Source organism: Dromaius novaehollandiae, chromosome 1 (assembly GCF_036370855.1).
Source record: "Dromaius novaehollandiae isolate bDroNov1 chromosome 1, bDroNov1.hap1, whole genome shotgun sequence".
Lineage (NCBI taxonomy): Eukaryota > Metazoa > Chordata > Aves > Casuariiformes > Dromaiidae > Dromaius > Dromaius novaehollandiae.
In genome coordinates, this window is record NC_088098.1 from 109,507,284 (window position 1) to 109,524,434 (window position 17,151).

The 17,151-nt window shown below is 39.1% G+C and overlaps 1 protein-coding gene across 1 annotated transcript in view; it reads right to left on the bottom strand.

The window, feature by feature from the left end:
• The window catches only part of SAMSN1 (SAM domain, SH3 domain and nuclear localization signals 1), a 93,293-nt gene that overhangs the window by 59,031 nt on the left and 17,111 nt on the right, over positions 1-17,151 (bottom strand). Inside the window, exons 4-8 of the mRNA XM_026107973.2 lie at positions 15,682-15,722; positions 13,292-13,329; positions 11,740-11,826; positions 7,095-7,171; positions 1,553-1,621 (exon numbers count right to left, since the gene is read on the bottom strand). Of these exons, the coding sequence (XP_025963758.2) occupies positions 1,553-1,621; positions 7,095-7,171; positions 11,740-11,826; positions 13,292-13,329; positions 15,682-15,722 (312 nt within the window). The remainder of the gene's footprint in view (positions 1-1,552; positions 1,622-7,094; positions 7,172-11,739; positions 11,827-13,291; positions 13,330-15,681; positions 15,723-17,151) is intronic.

Here is a 17,151-nt window from a genome sequence, read left to right on the forward strand (position 1 = left end):
CAGGCAATTTTCTAGTTGCTGCTTCTGTTACCTGGGAGCTAGTACCTCTAGTTGCCACTGTCCAGAATATGACAGAAGGACGTGTGGTACACCTGTGTATGAGGTATGCACAGAAGGTGCGCAGTGCTACTGTTTGGAAGAGTAATGTTCACCATTTTGGAGTATGCTACTGTCCAGTACCTTTCCTCTGTGTGGAACAGGAATGTTACTGAACAAGGAGCCCTGTGGAAATACTGAAAACCAGGGCACAGAGCAATATGTCTTCATTCATACAATTGTTCATTTCAAGCACATTTAAAGACTTTTTTACCTCTGTGTTCCAGGGAATGAGCATTTGCTTACTTGAACATTACAGGTATGCTTCTGTTTTACACAGCTACCAATGAGCAAAGAATTCCTTCACAAACAGGAGTATTCTTTGTTTCCCTGCTTTAAGGGGTCATAGTCTTGCAAAATGGTGACACACCACAAATAGAAAATGAATTGCATAAGAAAAGAAATCACAGGCTGTCCATTAGTTGCAAATAATTTGCATGAAGAGTTTGAATACTTACAGACAAGAAAATACACATTAAAGAAATGTGCTTACAAAAATGCATGAACAGAAAAAGAGCTAAATCATGTCTGATGATCTGATCTGTTTCCAGTTTATCCTAAGATATTCCAAATACCTTAGAAGTCTTTGCTCACTGAGATACTACAAAGATTTATCTGATGAGAGAAAGACAAAAATTCAAAAACTAAGTGTAAAACACTGTTGGCCAGATTCCAGCAATCTCACTCTCGTTGAGCCCTCCCTTTCCTGGGTGTAGCTGCATTAATTTCAACAGGAGTACTTACACAGCATGTCACTTCTCCGCATAAAGAATTTAGTCATGGCAAAGTCTAATGCCTGTGACTTTTCCTGAACTGGTTTGCCATGATTTTATCATGATTAGGTATGCAGTTAAGTTCAGACTACAGTATACATTGAGAAGACAAAAATTACTGTATGTTTACTGTGTCCATAGTGCTATTACAATTGTACCATAGAAATATTTAGAAAGTTCCAGTAATATTCCTCCACATTGTGAATGTATTAAAATAGTATAGGATAGAGAACTTTTTACTCTATTTATACAGAGAGTTAGTTCTGTAAAATACACTGAATTTTTTTTTTTTTTGTTAAAAATGTCACTAAAGCCACAGTGAACCAGTATGCAGACGATTACTGCACAAACTTCTTTCACACACTCCTGCCCATACATATTAGTCTGACCAGTCTAGCCTGTTGCCATTACTGTAGTCTGGTAGCCCATCTACTCAAAAAATGACTCCAGAGCCAAACTAATCAGGATAGGATTATAAGTAGATTTGCTTGTGGGAATCCCACAGCAATAATAAGATATTCTACAAGAGAGAAATAAATATCACAATGAATAGCATGGACCTGGGTAGAGGAGTTTCAGCTTTTGGGGAAGTAACATATAGTAAAGGAAATGCTATTAAAACAGTGTGTTTTTCCAAGCTGCTAAGCAGTGATGAAAAAAATGAAGTTTTCATGGGAACTTACCATTTCATCATTACCAACCACACTTGGATTTTGAACTCGTGGTGGAATCCACTGCTCATAGTTTATCACCTGGATGGCAAGAACAGTAAGTAAAACCCAACACAAACATGATGAATAAATATAATTAGTATCATGTCATTGAATACAGTTTGAGAGCTCAGCAATCTTTCAACACAAAACTACATGCATATAAAAGCAGTGGCTGACTCATACTAGCTGACACCCATTGATATATCAGAAATCAGTTTGATATCAAGCTGTGTTAATTTCTTCAGTTGTATGGGACTCAGTCACATCCTGAAAGCATCATAGCATAGGTGGTGCAGTGAGGGAACATTGTGAGCTGCTTGGGTCTCATCCTAGATCTTGAAAGACAGAGGTTTTCCTCTCTCTGTGAGTAGGAAAGCCACAGAAGTCTTTCCTCAGTAGTGACTGCCCAGCTGAGGAGCAAGTGTCACTAATGGATTGCTAAAGAGGCCCTGGTTCAGTTTGCCTCATTTTGCTTGGGATGTTGAGCCCTGAGGGTGAGAGTTTGAACTACATTAACAATGCAGAGAAAATGGGAGGATCTTCAGAACTGAGCAAAGACGAGGCTATATACACTTTCATCATTTTCCCATAATCCATTTCTTGGTCACAATGTCCTCGTGATAGGAACACCATGAGAATACACTTTCCCTGGGGCACTGAGGCAGTCCCTGGTGGGCAAGCCTGACAGTGCTTATAGCTTATCAGTGAAAGTAATGAACACCAGCCTTTTTTCTTCATGAATATGAATGACACTTTGAAGGCCAAATGCAACCTAAGAATTTACGTGAGAAATGAGGCATGAAACATTTTTGGAAATGCATTAGCCCAAAGACTGTATTACTTCATATTTTATGTCCTTCCCAATATGCTACAAAGGGTTTGAGCCATCAAGTGAGCCCTGCTAGAGATGAACAAATGAGAACAAGGATATGAAAATAACTGTGGAAAGCAAAGCTATTTTTTATGATAACATACAATTATTACAGTTTGCTTATGCTGTGTCCCTCAAACTATACTTCCATTCCAATGCTATACTTCCAATCCAAGCCCCTGTTTTCAGGTACTTTTTCAAGAAGCTTATTTACACATTTCTATTTAGAGAGGAAAAAAACCAAAATTTTAATTTATTCTATTGAGTTTTTCTTGGAGATTTGGCTCTTCCATGTCTCAGAAGCATAGAACAGTTGAAGTTGGAAAGCACCTCTGGAGGTCATCTAGTTCAATCCCCCTTCTGAGAGCATGGTCAGCTAGAGCAGGTGCTCAGGGTGTTGAAAATCTCCAAGGATGGAGACTTCATAACCTCTCTGGGCAACCTGTTCCAGGGTTTGACCGCCCTCACAGTAAAATAGTGTTTTCTGATGTTTAAAAGGGAGTTCCTGTGTTTCAGTTTGTGCCCATTGCCTCTCATCCTGTCACTGGGCACCACTAAGAAGTGTCTGGCTCCATCTCCTTCAACCTCCCCATCAAGTATTTGCACACATTGATAAGATCCCCCTGAGCCTTCTGTGCTTGAGGCTGAGCAGTCCCAGCTTTCTCAGCCACTCCTTATATCAGAGATGTTCCAGTCTCTTAATCACCTTCATGATCCTTTGCTAGACTCACTCCAGCATGTCCAGCACCCTGACCCACCACCCAGCTCATTAATGTTAAACAGTATTGGCCATTGGATTGACCCCTGGCGTGAACCGCTGGGGACTGGCCTCCAGCTGGATTTTGTGCTGCTAATCACAACTCTCTGAGCCTCAACAGTTCTGCCAGTTTACAACCCACCTCGCTATCCACTATCTAAGCTGTTCTTCATCAGTTTGTTTATGAGGACGCTATGCGAGACTGTGTGAAAAGCCTTGCTAAAGGCAAGATAATCAACATCCACCCTTCTTCCCTGCTCCACCAAGCTAGTCATTTCATCATAGAAGGCTATGAGGTTGATCAGGCAGGATTTCACCTTCATAAATCCATCCTGACTACTCTCAATCACATTCTTGTCCTTCGTATGTTTAGAAATGGTTTCCAGGAGGGTTTGCTCCACCACCTTCCCAGGGATAAAGGTGAGGCTGTCAAGCTGTAGTTCCCCTGTCACCTAGGGGTGACATTTGCTTTCTTCCAGTTCTCAAGAACCTCCCTGATTGCCATGATCTTTCAAAAAATATTGACAGTGGCCTTGCAGGAACATCATCCAACTCCCTCAGCACTTGTGGGTGCATCTTGTCAGGTCTCATGGACTTTTATATGTCCAGATTGTTTAAATGTTCCCTAACCTGATCCTCCTCCACAGAGGGTAAGTCTTCCTTGCTCCAGACTTTCCCATCGGTCTCAAGGGCCTGGGATTCCTGAGGGCAAATCTCACCAGTAAAGACTAGGGTGAAGAAGGCATTGAGTACCTTGGCCTTTTCCATGTTCTTTGTCACCAAGTCCCCTGCCCCATTCAGCCACAGGTACACATTTACCGTAGCCTTCCTTTTGCTGCTGATGTATCTGTGGAAGTCCTTCTTTTTGCCCTTCATGTCCCCTCAAATACAACACCAGGTGGGCTTTGGCTTTCCTAAACCCATCCTCACACTCTGAGACAATGTCTCTAGATTCCTCCTGGCCCACCTGTCCCTGCTTCCACCCCTTGTATACTTTTTTTTTTTATGTTTGAATTCCATCAGGAACTCCTTGTTTATCCATGTAGGACTCCTGCCACCTTTGCTTGATTCCTGCGTGTGGGGATGGACTGTTCTTGAGTTTGGTGGTCTTTGAAAAATCAACCACGTCTCCTGCACCTGCTTCTCTCCAGAACTGTATCCCACAGGATCCTTCCAAGCAGGTTCCCGAACAGGCCAAAGTCTGCTATCTTGAAGTCCAGGGCTGTGATCCTGTTTTTTGCCTTGTTCCCTTCTCTCAGGCTTCCAACTGCCACTTTCTCATGGTCACTACACCCTAGGCTGCCCCTGACATTAACATCCCTGAATAGTCCTTCCTAAGCATCAGGCCCAGTGGAGTATCTCCCCTCAGCAGCTCCTCGATCATCCATGTCAGGAAGTTGTGTCAGCAATGCACTCCCAAAACCTCCTGGGTTGCTTGTGCCCTGCTGTGTTGTCCTGCCAGCAGATATCAGGGTTGTTCCCTATGAGGACCAGGTCCTGCAAATGTGAGGCTTCTTCTAGTTGTCTGAAGAAGGCCTCATCTACTACATCTTCCTGAACAGGTGGTCTGTAGCAGACACTCACCACAAGTCTCCCATGTTGGTCTGCCTACCAATCCTGACCCAGGACCTCTCACCTGGCTCGTCATCCATCCCTAGGCAGAGGCCTATGCATTCCTGCTGGTCTCTTGCATAAAGGGCAACTTCCTCCCTTGCCTTCCTAGACCATCCTTCCTAAAGAGACTGTATTCATCCACAGCTACAATCCTGTCATGTGAGCTAGCCCATCATGTCCCTGTGATCTCAGTGAGATTGTAGCTCTGCAGTGGAGACGTCTAATTCCTCCTCTTTGTTCCCCACGCTGTGTACATTAGCATACAAATGGTTATAGGGGCATCCAGTCATGCTGTTTCCTCAGAAAAGGTATGAATGCTTCCTCCATCATGCTGTCCTGTAGGCACTTCCTTATTTCTATGCATGATGCAGTAGAGCAAATGAAAATAATCGGAATATTTTGTAAGTTTAAAAGGCCATTTTATCAATGTTACCTTGATGATGATGAAAGCCAGAAACAATAATGGCCAAAAGCCAAAATAATGCCATAAAGAGATGACATTTCTAAAAAGAAAGCTGTAAGAATTAGGCTCAGTAAGTCCTAAACTGGTACCAAAACTCGGAGGTATCAAAGTTTCTACAGATTCTCAATGATGTGGCCCCAAAAGTGTCTTTAAGTAATTAGGGAAGTTGAAAATAGAACTTTGCTTTTAAAGTTGGGCCAGTGGTTATCAGGGAAATGCTTTAAGAGGTTTTAAAGAAATCCCTTCACATCCCTTCAGTAACGGGTCTTATTCCTTATTATACCCTCTTCCTTTTCTCCCCTTGTTCTGTCCTGCCTGGGAAGGGCCTCCAGAATTTTGACCAAGAGTCATCCCGAAGACTGCTGTGGCAGAACGGGGCATTCCTGGAGATCACTTAAATTAAGGGGAGCACAAGGAACAGGGGAAAATCATGGAACACAGACAAAATCCTACTCCACTGCCATGGGAAATCAGGGAAAACTGTGACTTCTTGTAAGTATCAAGAAGTGATACCTTGCTAAGTATGCAGGAAAGGAAGAGAACAGAGAAAGAGAATGAGAGGCAGAAGAGAAAAGATGTCTTTCCTCTTCTTCTCTCTCCCCACCTACTTTTTGAGGGCAGGGAGAGGAGGCACTAACGGGAATAAATTAACAATACAAAGATTAATAAAACCCTGAAGGAAAGCAGGAGAAGCCAGGAATGTACTGGTTTTCCAGTCACCAGTTTTCCATATTGTTGTCTGCTCCCAAAGCACAGATGCTTTGACATGTCTTCTCTTTAATGCCAGATTGCATCTGTGGCCTGCACTGAAGCTGAGCACAGCCTGAAGTCTGGGCCTACACAGCTCTGTCTCATCTCAGATGCCTTCCATATGATGCGCGTACAACTTCTCTTTCTTTTAACTTTGACGTCCGAAGGGCTTCCTGACATTGTACAGAAAGAGCATAGGAAGCTTAGCTCTGAGCCTTTTATAAAGTTTAATATTCACCTTGAATATAATATACTTCTATAAAGCAATATTTACCAGATTTACAGCTTTTAAATAATTTATTCTATTAATTCCTCATTTAGGCACCCCCCTCACACACACACATAGGTGTGGGTTATGCACATTTAGTCAGACTACCAAACTGGGTTAATTGCTGTATCATGGCACCAAAATCAGCAGAGCTAAGCTGATTTGCAACAGATAAGAGCTGGCCCTCTAAGTAACATATTACTAGGACAAACGCTGGACTGGAAGTAAAAAGAAAAGAAAATGCCAATCACTCCAGTTCCTCAGCTACAGCTCTTTCTCCTCTGCCTCTCTGTTGCTCAGTGCTCACCAGCTGACAGGATCTTAAATACTTTGATGGTGTTATTATTATGTAAACCCAAGGGTCAGAATTTCTTAATTGCTCATACTAGTGGGCTAATTAATGTAGTCTTATGAAGAGGAGTGTCAGGAGACACAATATATATTTATATAAATTCAGAAAGTATTAGGATCCATAGGCCAATGTGGATCATGCAAGACTGATCTAAACATTTAGCACAGATCTTGCTAGATAAAATTCCAGCACATGAATGGCATTTGCTCATGAAAATAAAAAGGTTTCTAAGTATTAAAATCCATGTGGTTTGCATAATGAAAATGGCGTACACCCAGGTAAGTCACCAGAGTCTTCTTTTAAACTTAGCTTCTCAAATATATAGGCCCGCTGAGTGTGAAGTCAAGCCTTGGCAAATCCACACTGAATGGAAGCAAGAAATACATTATCTATTTGAATGGCATTTTAGATTATGGAGAGAAGAGTAGTTCTTTCACCTGGCATGTGGTTTCTTCTATCTTTTTCCCTCGCAGCAAATGTATTCCATCACCAATAACATTGTCTTCCGTGAATTCTGACAAAAAGAAAAAAGAAAACATGCTTAAAAATGTCCCGTTTTAATTTTTTCTGAGGAATATCATTTGAATTTCACTCTATGCTTTGACATGGCTTTTTGACTCTCTGAGGTTACTCTTACATCATTTAAACATGCATTTTATCTCAAACTGCTTTGAATGAAGACTGCAAAACAAATTGGCAAACTGGCTCATATAAATAAAACTCATTCATTTTTACTTCTTCATCTGCACTTGGTCCTCAATTTACTAATCCAGAATCCCTGCCAAGCACTTCCTATTGCCCTGCTATTTTACAGTGGCAGAATGTGGAATATTTACAGAAAAAGAAGGCCCTGAGCAAAAAATGATCTTTGTGATTGAGCTCTGTTTAACTTCAGAATATGAACTGCTTTCAACTTCCTCGCACTTCTTCCAAAAAATTAATGCTTTGCATGGAAGAATAATAGTCTTCATTAGAACAATGAACAATAATAGGTCAAATGACTCTTTCAAAAGTCTACTTTTTAACAGGTCTACTCTGAAAGACCTACTCTTACACCCACGTTTCAGTCAAGACAAACTTTCCACCACTATACTACTGAAGAAAGGCCCTAGAGATTAGATTCCAGCAACACATATTGGAGGTACTCAGTTATCCTACAGAAAAAAAGAAAAATGATCTGGTAATCACAGCAAGAAGTGCTAACCTGTTTTTCCAAAGCTGAGAAACCAGTAGGAATTTTTTTTTCTCATGAATGCCATGAGTTGGCATTCTTATTGCTGCTGAGGAATACCTTACAACATCAGTAATTCTCCTGCTTTCAAAAGTACAACTAACTTAACGTATGTACTCATAAAGGCTAACTGTATTCAGGCGAGACTGCACTGTTTTCTCTACAATCAGCAGAAAAAGAAAGATTCATTCAGTTAATAATTCAAAGTGGCTAACAGAGATTCCTGAAGCTGTCATATGAAGACAAGTGTTTGTTTGAATATGACCATGAAAATTTATTCAAAGAGCTAAATAGAGCCCAGTCCTGGAAATGCCTACACTTATCTTGGCACTAAATGAGACCGCAATATGTGTAAAGCTATTCAAAATACACCCCATACTCACATGAGTGAAACAGTTAAGGGGTCACTGTATAGGCAAGTTAGCACCTACATTTTTTAATGCTATTTTTAAAGCAAATTCTGAATCAAGAGATATTCTTATGATTGTTATTTTTCTTAAAAGAAAATCCTTTGCAAACAAAAATTTTAACACTATGACAAATAATCTTCCCTGTAATTTTGCAAGGCATATTGTAATGCTGGGTGAAAACTTGTGAGTTAAAATTTGATCATTGGACATAAAAAGAAGCAACACTTGCTTCACATCCTAGTTCCGCCTTTAAATCTTAGGTCAGCTGCATAGAAAGCCCCATCAAACAATTTCCTTTATTTGCCGTGTGCGTCAACAGGAAGAGGAAAAATGATTCACAGAAAATTTTATTTCACAAGTTTACCATTAGAGACTTATGCAAGAGCTTATACATGTTTATAGGACAGTGTCTTTCTCCTACAGACCTGATAGTTATAGTAACATAAATGGCTTTTCCAAATAGTATGTTAGATTCCAAAAATCTAACAACACGAGTGACCGGATTTTAGGATGTTGCAAGCATCACAAATCTCCTCGAAGTCATTGAGGGCTAGGCATCTGCTAATCCTGCTGTTGGATTGCATACAGAGCTAGATGGACTTCTAGAAGTGACATAACTGAAGCTGAGCAGGGCTTATGCATTGCCAGATTAACATAACTAAACTGTTTTGGATCCTCAGGCTAACTTGTTTTGATCTCCTGCAGGCATCTCTGCATGCTGCAGCACTGTGCTCTGTAAGCTTACTCTAAAAGTTAAGTCTTGCAGTGTTCAGTGCTGTGGCCCACAAGTCCTGTTCTAATCTAAGCCAAAAGGCTATTATTTGGTGTCTGTTCACAGTTGACTCATAAAGAACCATGGAGCAATACATAATGGCCTTAGCACAAAAAACTTGATACTGTGACACTGCTTTTAACATAATTTTGTTCAAAATCAAATGAACAACAGCAAGTTGATACAAACAAACCTTAGTGGTCTGTCCCCACCCCCAACCACAATCTCTTTTGCTACCCCTGACATACATCAGCAGTACTCTCAGACCTTGCTTGTACACGCTGCCTGAGCTCTCCAATCTACCGTTGTGCAGAATAGGATATTTGGGCAAAACAATATTCAAAAAATATGAGCGTGAGCTGCAAAGTTCTTTTCTTCCTGGTTTAGCAATGGGTTTCACTCACTTTATTGTGGAGTAAAGATGGAGAAAAGGAGAATCATGCTCTTCAAGTTTGAGAGATGCCAATTCTTCTCTGTTTGTCTCATTAATAGTCTTTCATGGAAGCCCAATGACTGTGACTTGCATGGTCAACTTTTTCAACAATGTTACTTTTAGAAGTTGCTAGCAAATCTAGTACTGAGGATTTGGCTTGGGATCATGAGTGAAGACAGGTATTTCCACTATTCTGTCTGTGGGATACATGTGGCTTTGCTGCCTTATGAATCTGAAAAGCTGGTTTTTGTAAAAGTTACACAAACAGCTGCATTAGGATCTATTTCAAAGCCTGCCAAAGTCAGTGGATGTCTTTTCATTGCCTTCAGTAAGATTTGGATCAGGTCCGTGACTGCAGATCTCAAGTAAGCAGAGCAGCCTATACTGGCCACCATGCATGGCTTATTACATCTAACGGGAATTCGTATTATGCAATAGACTTGCAGACCTTGAAGGATTATCTCTGTTAGGAGAAAGGTTTGATCAATAGTGACAAATTATCTTGATCAATAGTGATACACTGTAAATCTTCTAATGGTTTTCACCACTGTGTGAAGGGGACTTCTCTTAAAATAATTCTACTGCAGTGGGGGAAAGGGAGATTTTTATTTAGCTGCCAGCCTTGCTTCCTGTTCCCTCTGGGCCCCTGCCCTTCAATTACAACACTTGTCAGCTTTTAAAATGTGCACTGCTTCTTTTGCATGCTTTGGATATTTAAAAGGGTAAAAAAAAAAAAAAAAAAAAAAAAAAAAAAAAAAGTCTCCAGTAGAAAAGACACTGGAGGAAGGTCAAAAAGTTCTGTTCTCTGATTCAGCCTTTTTCCACCTCCAAACTGACAACTTAAGAAGTAGTTAGAAGAATCATTCTGAAATGCTTTTGGCTTGTTAAAAATAAGACTTGTCTGGAGATCATTACAACCTTTTCCCTTGCAAGCCAATGAGACCCACTGAAAGCCATTTTTTTACCTCATCAGTTTATTGCAGGAGCAGAGTTCCTCTAAATTTTTCTCTCACCTCTTCTTTCTGGTTCAGGTTCCTGAAAGCCCAATTTGCCCATACATTGGAGGAGTATCAAAAGTTGGGTTGGATGCATGCACACAGTATCATATACTCAAGTGTACAACCTTGAGGTCAATTCACAAGACTGCTGCAGTTAACAGAGACTCCTCCCTCCCCCACCAACCTCATAGCACTCTAGATTAGACCCATTTCAGAGCTGTTTTCCAGTCATGTAAATTTTATCTTCAAGTGGTGAGGCAAATGAAATCCAGAGGATAACCTGATGCTCTGTCCTCTGCTTATTTTAGCAAAACCAGGTGACAGTGGCATCTCCAAACAGTGAATGATTTCTAGACCACTTGTACAGGAGATATTAAAGGTGAAGGCAGTGGCCATCTTCCCCCTGTCTAATGCTTTGTTGACTTAAGGAGAGAACAAAGGTGCAGCCCCTTTAATCTCATGTATCTGAGTTTCTGTTTCTGCTAATACATGTGCTGAACTTTGTCTGCTTTGGTCTGACAAGGCAATTATAATGTCTCAACCTTGACCTTTAAAAGTATAAATACAAACTTCATTCCTGGGAGCAATGTTAAGTAGATTCTCAAAGCATTTTGATGTTCAAAAGTCCAGTTTATGTTTAAACGTTCATGGTGATTGCTCACTTATTTCTCATATATACTTTGATGAATTCATACATGTCAACACTTAAACAGTACCAATGGCAACTGCCCATATACTAGCTACAAGGTTGTTTCAACATGGTTGGTCAAAATGAGCTCTAGAAACAAAATTAGAAAAAATAGTTGCATGAAAAATTTTGCCAAATCTCTTTTGCACCTGCCATAAGAATATCTTCTACTTTGAAACAAGATTTTTTGTTCTGGGAAAAGGTACATTAGTTTCCTGTTAAATACATAGGATAGAATTCCTTCTACATGCTCATATTACAGTTGGCAAGCCCTATACAACACCACTATGACAATTCACTGTAGTGGAAGTCTTCTTTGACCCATGGACTGCACAGTGAATTGTTCGCAGACTGTGTTCTTAGCTTCCTAGTTTTAAGGAAAGCTTTATTTAAACTACTTTTTTCTTCCCCTTGAGGAAAAGGTAAATCTCAAAAGGACTTGACAAATTATTTAGCTAGATTATTGGTGAAAAATGAGAAATTTTCCTAGGTGCCCTTTAAAATACTTTGTGGAAAATGCAAAATCAGCTGAAATACATTTAGCAATTACCTTCAAGCTGACAGTGCCTTCTGATGTAGGAATCATTCTCTGGCTCCCTGGAACCCTGCCAAAGTGTGCCATTCACATTTTTCCTGTCTAAAATAAAAGCACAGTGAGCAGTCACCTGAATTCATAGCATACCTGTGAAATAACAGGAAAATCTATAAAAATAGCATCAGAATGCAAATCAAACAGGCCAACAGAACACTGTAGCATCTGCTCAAACAGAGAAATGAATAGATGATTTTGCCATGTAAGAAATCTGATGGATGGATGGAATTTATTGTGGGAAGACTTCGACTTCTATGATCTTTTGCCACCATCTAATATCTCATTTAACACTATTAAAACACAATCAGAATGATTGTTATCTTAACCCTGGTTTCAAGACAGCAGCTCACAGAACATCAGTGCCTTTATTTTGCTTCTAGGGAGTATATAAATAGTATTTAATTTTACAACACAGCTAGCCAGCTAGTGTGTTAGCATGAGTAAGAAACAGCATTAAAGATGCCCAGATCCATATCACACACACTCTAAGGCTGATATTGTCTCAGCTTGAACAGAAAAAGATAGGTAGTCTTTGAGAACAAGATAACTATTCTTCTGTTCCCTCAGTGAACTTCAAAACAGTCATGTTTTGCAGCATATTGATAACTATAAAGCTCTTATGCTTTTATTTTTTTAATGTTGGGTTGCACTCTAACAATGAACAGAATTTTTTTTTTAGGACAGCACTTGTCGACTCCGTCAAGTGCTGGGAATTCATTACAGACTGGGAATTCATTACAGACTGGGTGCTACAGTCCAATGATACTGTTTTGCATGAAAGTTCTTCCCAGTGCAGGGCTTCAGAATTATGTCTTAATGTAAGGAAGCTTTCAGATATCTGGGACATATTGTTATGGTATATACCTGCATAGGTGCAGACAGATGTAATAACCTCTCTAATAAGGACTGGATATGACAACTAAAACAATCCCCCAAAGAAAAAACAATAGAATGTTAAAAAAAAGTCTCACTGAAAAAAAATAGTATTTTTAACATTTTAAGAAATTGATGATTATTTTCTCCAGAGGGTTTACAAAATAGAACCCACTGATTCACAAGTGTAGAAGATAATATATTGTGTCAGGATGGGTTGATAAAAACCCTGAATTTCTTCCTCTGCAAACTTGGTTGTGAAAGCTGAAGCAAACCAGTTTAACACAGGAAATGGCAAGGCACTTGATTTGATTAGAGCAGAGGGATTTCAATTTTTTATTTTAACGATTAAAAGAAATTCTGGACATTCTGAATATCTCTCTCCTTCTGTCCCGTAATAGGTTCATTAAATCTCAGTTTGATTTCTATATTCAACTAGTTTGGTTTACATCTAACTACAAATGTGTGTATAGGATGAGGGAGGAATATACTGGTAGCTTAACTGTAGAGCTAGGGACGTACATTTTCCTTTTTCTTTGCATTTGCTCCAACAGCTCTAAAGTAAATCAGATCCTTAATTAAAGTTGACTCTGTGAGATTAGCAAGTACATAGTAAATGATTTAAACAGTTACTAACCAAATGCTTCATTTTCAGACATGGACTTCTGGATGGATCTGAAAGAAATTAAAAGAATTTACCAGTAGCTGAAAGTCAGAAGGAAAAAGGAAAGTGCATTTAATCAAATATGGATACTTTCAACCTAATTCTTCAAAGCAGGGCACAGAGATTTAGCTGTGCAATTCTCACTGGCTTTAATTGGAGTTACTTGGCTTTTCTCCTTCACCCAATCATCCACTCCCACATGCCATACGAAGCTCTGAAAGCTTCTGTTTTCATTCTGTACTGCTAGTTATTCAAGCTTCTTTTTGGAATGAAGAATTCATGACCACAGAGGGGAGCCCATCCGAAAGAACAAGAAATGATACCTTTCTTCAGGTGTGATCTGTAGTGTCCTACAATCGTGGCAAATTTGTCTGAAATTTGGTGATGAAATAATGAATTTAAACAAAGAGTTACATATGAAAACACAGTCCCCGCAACGCACAGGGACATTTTAATGCTCAAATACACTTTGAGTTCTTTGCACGTTTACACAGAGAAACAGTGCTAACTCATGCTTCCATCTGTGGTCAATGGCTTATAGAGTATGAGTTAAAGAGTACACTAAGTCAAACTTTAGAAGAAAAAGAAATCTCTGAATGAATGAAGATTTAGCCTGTGAATTAATGTTTCCTTTTATCCATAAAACCCACAAATTATAGTAGTAAGTTATGAGTTATAGGATGTGGCCAGAAGATTATACGAGACGAGACCAGAGACTCCCTAGTCTGTGATAATGCTCAGCAGAAGAGAAAGAGCACAAAAACTGAGATCCACCTCCCAGCTTCAGGCAATTAGGTGCTGGAGAGTTTCCTGAGGTGGAGGCTACAAATGAACCATTATTTTTAATGGAACTGGTTCCATTAACACCAGCTCCTTTTCGAAACCATTGATATTTTTTGATTTCGAGAGCAATCGGTTTCACAATTTAATTTTTACTGTTAAAAAAAAATGCTTCTCTTTATTTTATTTTTGTTACTCTACTTCATTGGGTACTTCCTTGTTGCTCTGTTGTAAGAAAAAGAGAAGGATCATTCCCTATTCACTTTCTCCATATCTATGGAAAAGGCCAATAAAATGATTATAATTTCTACATCATTGATGGAGGTATCATACCAGGGTAGCGATGGCAGGAAATTCACTATGAAATAATATTAATTATAAAATATTTTCAAGTTGAGTGAAATTATTTTCCTCCAACTTTATGCATTCTTTATAGTTACTAGCCAAATTACCTAGATAACTTTTCTAAATTCCAGTTAATAACTCGGAATTTTCATAGTTTTATTTACATTGTAAGATTTGACATTGGAGCTATAGATTACTATTTATATCCATGGGGCAGACTCAGTTCTGATCTAAACAGAACACCTTTAGGGACAGGGCTTGCATCCAGATGACTGCATCATATTTGGTAGAGCTATTTCGAATGAAGCCCTTGGCTAAACCCATGCCAGCCTATGCAGTGGTTTGGATTCCTAGAAAGTATTAAAGAATGATGAAAAAAGCTGGAATAATAGAGTGATGCTGGTTGATCACAAACAACTAAGATCTCACTGCTCTGAGTGCATAGACCTTGTGTTTGCAGTTGATAAATTACAAGTATTTTTATCATTTGATCAGAAATAGATTAAAACTGTTTATTAAGACAAAAGAGCTCTTGGTTTTCTTTAAACTAATTGTTATCTGTTCTGAAATTTCTCAGCGATATGCATTAATAACATTGATGTTTTGAATTTAGTGGAGACCACCTAAAAATGAAAAAGAAAAAAAAAGATTCACAAAGATTTTCATGTCTGGCACAGTCGGCCAGACGATATCTGTGTCTATCGTTCCATTAGGCAGGATTTCATTTGAAAGAGACAACTTCAGTAATGCAATAACCTTCAATCTCCAGCCAAAAAAAATTTTCAGAATAATTTCTTCTGCTTACTAATATATATTGATTATTAGCCCAAACCATAATGTTGTCTCCTACAGAATGGATGTGAAGCATGCTGCTGTCACAAATATACTTGATAAAATAGTCTGACCTGCTTAACCAGAATCATTTTGCAAACTGATTTTTATTTGGATTAAAAACACAAACAAAAAACTCTTCAGAAGATTATCAGGTCAATGCTACAAACATGCTATAAAATAGGTTACCACTTCAATCTTTCAGAAAAGCAGACATATGGTTAAACCAAGCTCAGATTAACTGCAATGCATTACAAGCTTGTTACTTGCTTTCCAGCTGCAACATTAATACATCTACTCTGAGAGAATTAATGCAACATTGGCAAACACATTAATAAAACAACAAGGGTGAAAGGTACAGACAAACATAGGGACACTGTGTAGACCTTGAACTGGTCTCAACTTACGTTCTTTTTTTGGTCACAGTGTTCTCAAAGTCAGGAAATTCCTTTTGGAAAGATAGAGAAAAAAAGTTGATGAGAATCAAAAATGTTTAATGCAACTATAATATTTTCCCTGTTGGAAGGACACTGAAAGATGCTTCCATGTACTTTTGATCTGTGTTTTTAATAGCCACTAACATTTCCATTTTTTTCTTTTTTTTTCAACAGCTGAAGCTGTGGGGGAAACAGTGCAGCAGAGAATATCTGTAGTTAGGTATCCTGATTTTCAGAGGTTTCAATGACAATGGTTCCCAAGAGGTTGACATTGACATCTGTAACACCCCTGAAAAATCAGAGCACACTACCCTCACCCAAGAACTAATATCATATTACTTCCATAATATGATTCTTTAAAATATTGCCTCTGAAATGCAAAATTTTATGAAGACAAAATACCCACACGTCACAATGGAACGTGGCTTTACACAGGACACAAAAGGATACACAGTTTATAACTCTGGAGTGGAGTTTATAACTCCACTGCCTGCAGAGGAAGTCTACATGGGGAAGAGAACAGGAAACACTAAAGGAAAAAATTGAAAGCTGTTTAAGTCAGCCTGGCAAAGCTCTGAGAGGCAGAATCAAGTACTGGGCTGAAGGCAAGATTGCAACCTCCAGGGTCCCAAACCACACCACCAGCTTATATGTCTACACCTCCCTGTGCTCCAGGAAGCACATCCTGGTTGGACTGTGCTTGCGCACAGATGCTTAATCCTTTTTTCACCACCTGCTTCCTGTGTGTCCTCCGTACCACTGAGAAATCCCCAGGATCCAGTTTTCTGGATCATGAAGTATTTTCTTGTCCTTCTTGAGAGGCTGAGCATTATGGGCTGCAGACCACAGAGTTTGAGACCTTCTTTGACAAAGTCCATAAAGAGAGGAAAGATGTGCCAAGACGTGGGAAGGAAGAGAGGGGTTAAGCATGTGTTGAAAGACTGAACAAAAGGATGCCTCACTCTGCTGTTTGTGCCAAAACATCTCACTGCATCTTTGCTGCCACAGTCACCCTGGGACTTGAAGCTAATTTTAAGAAAACCTGAGGATGTCAAGCTAGGACAGAAGAGATCTCTCATCCCAACACTATTTTGATACCACCTTAGACAGAATGTCAAAGCACTGTATCACCGTCATATCTACTGCTTCCAGCCTTGGAAGGAGAAACTGGGGTAAAAATGTCCATGATGAATGCCTTTTCAGTCTGGTGTACAACAAGACATAGTTGAAAATAATATAGTGACATATGACATAGGTAAAAAGATTATAACCATTCATTATTTTATAAATATGAAAACTTCAGTGTATGACCTATTTCACATATTCTTATATTTAATTTATTTTCTTCATGCAATATCATCTACATCTATGTGGCTCTGACCACAGTAATTTAAAAATATCATCTAGGTTGCATGATGAAAAGCCAAAACATGTAATATA